General features: G+C 45.4%; 1 protein-coding gene across 1 annotated transcript in view; it reads right to left on the reverse strand.

Annotated features, from left to right (window-relative positions):
- LOC101660140 (phosphofructokinase, platelet) overlaps nt 1–1,183 on the reverse strand; it is a 46,935-nt gene that overhangs the window by 8,943 nt on the left and 36,809 nt on the right. The window contains exons 13-14 of the mRNA XM_013004550.3: nt 973–1,034; nt 390–501 (exon numbers count right to left, since the gene is read on the reverse strand). Coding sequence (XP_012860004.3) covers nt 390–501; nt 973–1,034 — 174 coding nt within the window. The remainder of the gene's footprint in view (nt 1–389; nt 502–972; nt 1,035–1,183) is intronic.

The raw sequence follows: 1,183 nt of genomic DNA on the forward strand, positions 1-1,183 counted from the left end.
AAAAAATATGTAAATCAAACGTCTTATTTTCTGCTTTGTTGCACCAGAGATGGGTTACATGGGAATTAGGGTGGGACAGGGCAGTGGTGGTTCCCTAGTAGAATTCTACCCTTCCACGCAGGAGAACTGGGTTTGATTCAGTCTGTGCACCTCGTGCGCTGCTGCCACCAGTCTGTCAATGGAGACATGTTTCGGTACGAGGCTGAACAGGTGTTAGCAGAGCTTCCAGACTAACACAGACTAGGAATCAAGGTCTGATGCTCTACTTCTAAAAATCAGCCAGCGCATGCCCCGTGGATCCCAATGATAGAATCCCATTCCCGAGAAGCTGCCAGGAGTTGGTGCTGGCATGGCAGCAATTGGCAACCATAGTACTACAGTCACCGTACCTGCTGCATGTGGCCCAGCACATTCTTTCTGCAGTCAAACACGCCTTTTCCTTCTTCTGAATAAAGCTGGCAGATGAAGTCAGTGGTGTAATTCTCACTGCAGTTCTCATTTCTACAACGAAGCGGGAAGCAGTCATGTGCTCAGCACAGAGCATAGCTGTGGGTTTTTATGACATCTCTGCCCCAAAGGGTCTGCTGAGTGCTCGAGAGAGAGGCCGCCTCAGCTCATGGGGCAAGCCACTCGTTTCCTGACATACCTTCAGGCAGGCCCTCAGAATTCCACCGTCCCTTTAGGTGACATTACCACTGTCTTTCTTTATAAAGCTTAGAGGTTTAATTAAAGAAAATATTTGGAGAGAGCTTAAAAAAAAAAAAAAAGGACTTAAAGGCCAAAATTAAACAAAAAATTGAATCCTTTGATTATTTAAACATGCAAGTTTTTAACACAATTATTGTATCCCCAGGTGCATTTCATATGCGACTAACGAGCCAAGGAACGATTGCGTATTGGACCTCAGATGGTGAGATAGATTCAAGTAACCCAGGTCTAAAATTAGAGTAGAATGATATAGTTTCCAATTACCTGAGCACCAGACCCCTCTGAATGGTGGTCTTCATTTTCTCCGTCAGGTGCTCTACGTTGGACTGGAAAAGAGCATTTTATTAATCAACCAGACATTAGCTGCCTACCAGGTGCCTCCTGTGTGTCGGCACTGTGTGCTCGTCACCCTAGCTGGCGGTGAACAAGGTAGATAAAGCAGTTGCTCTTATATTTTAGTGGGCAAGGAAAACAA

This window comes from Echinops telfairi, unplaced genomic scaffold, assembly GCF_000313985.2.
Source record: "Echinops telfairi isolate 266 unplaced genomic scaffold, ASM31398v2 ScPeMD7_31;HRSCAF=116, whole genome shotgun sequence".
NCBI lineage: Eukaryota > Metazoa > Chordata > Mammalia > Afrosoricida > Tenrecidae > Echinops > Echinops telfairi.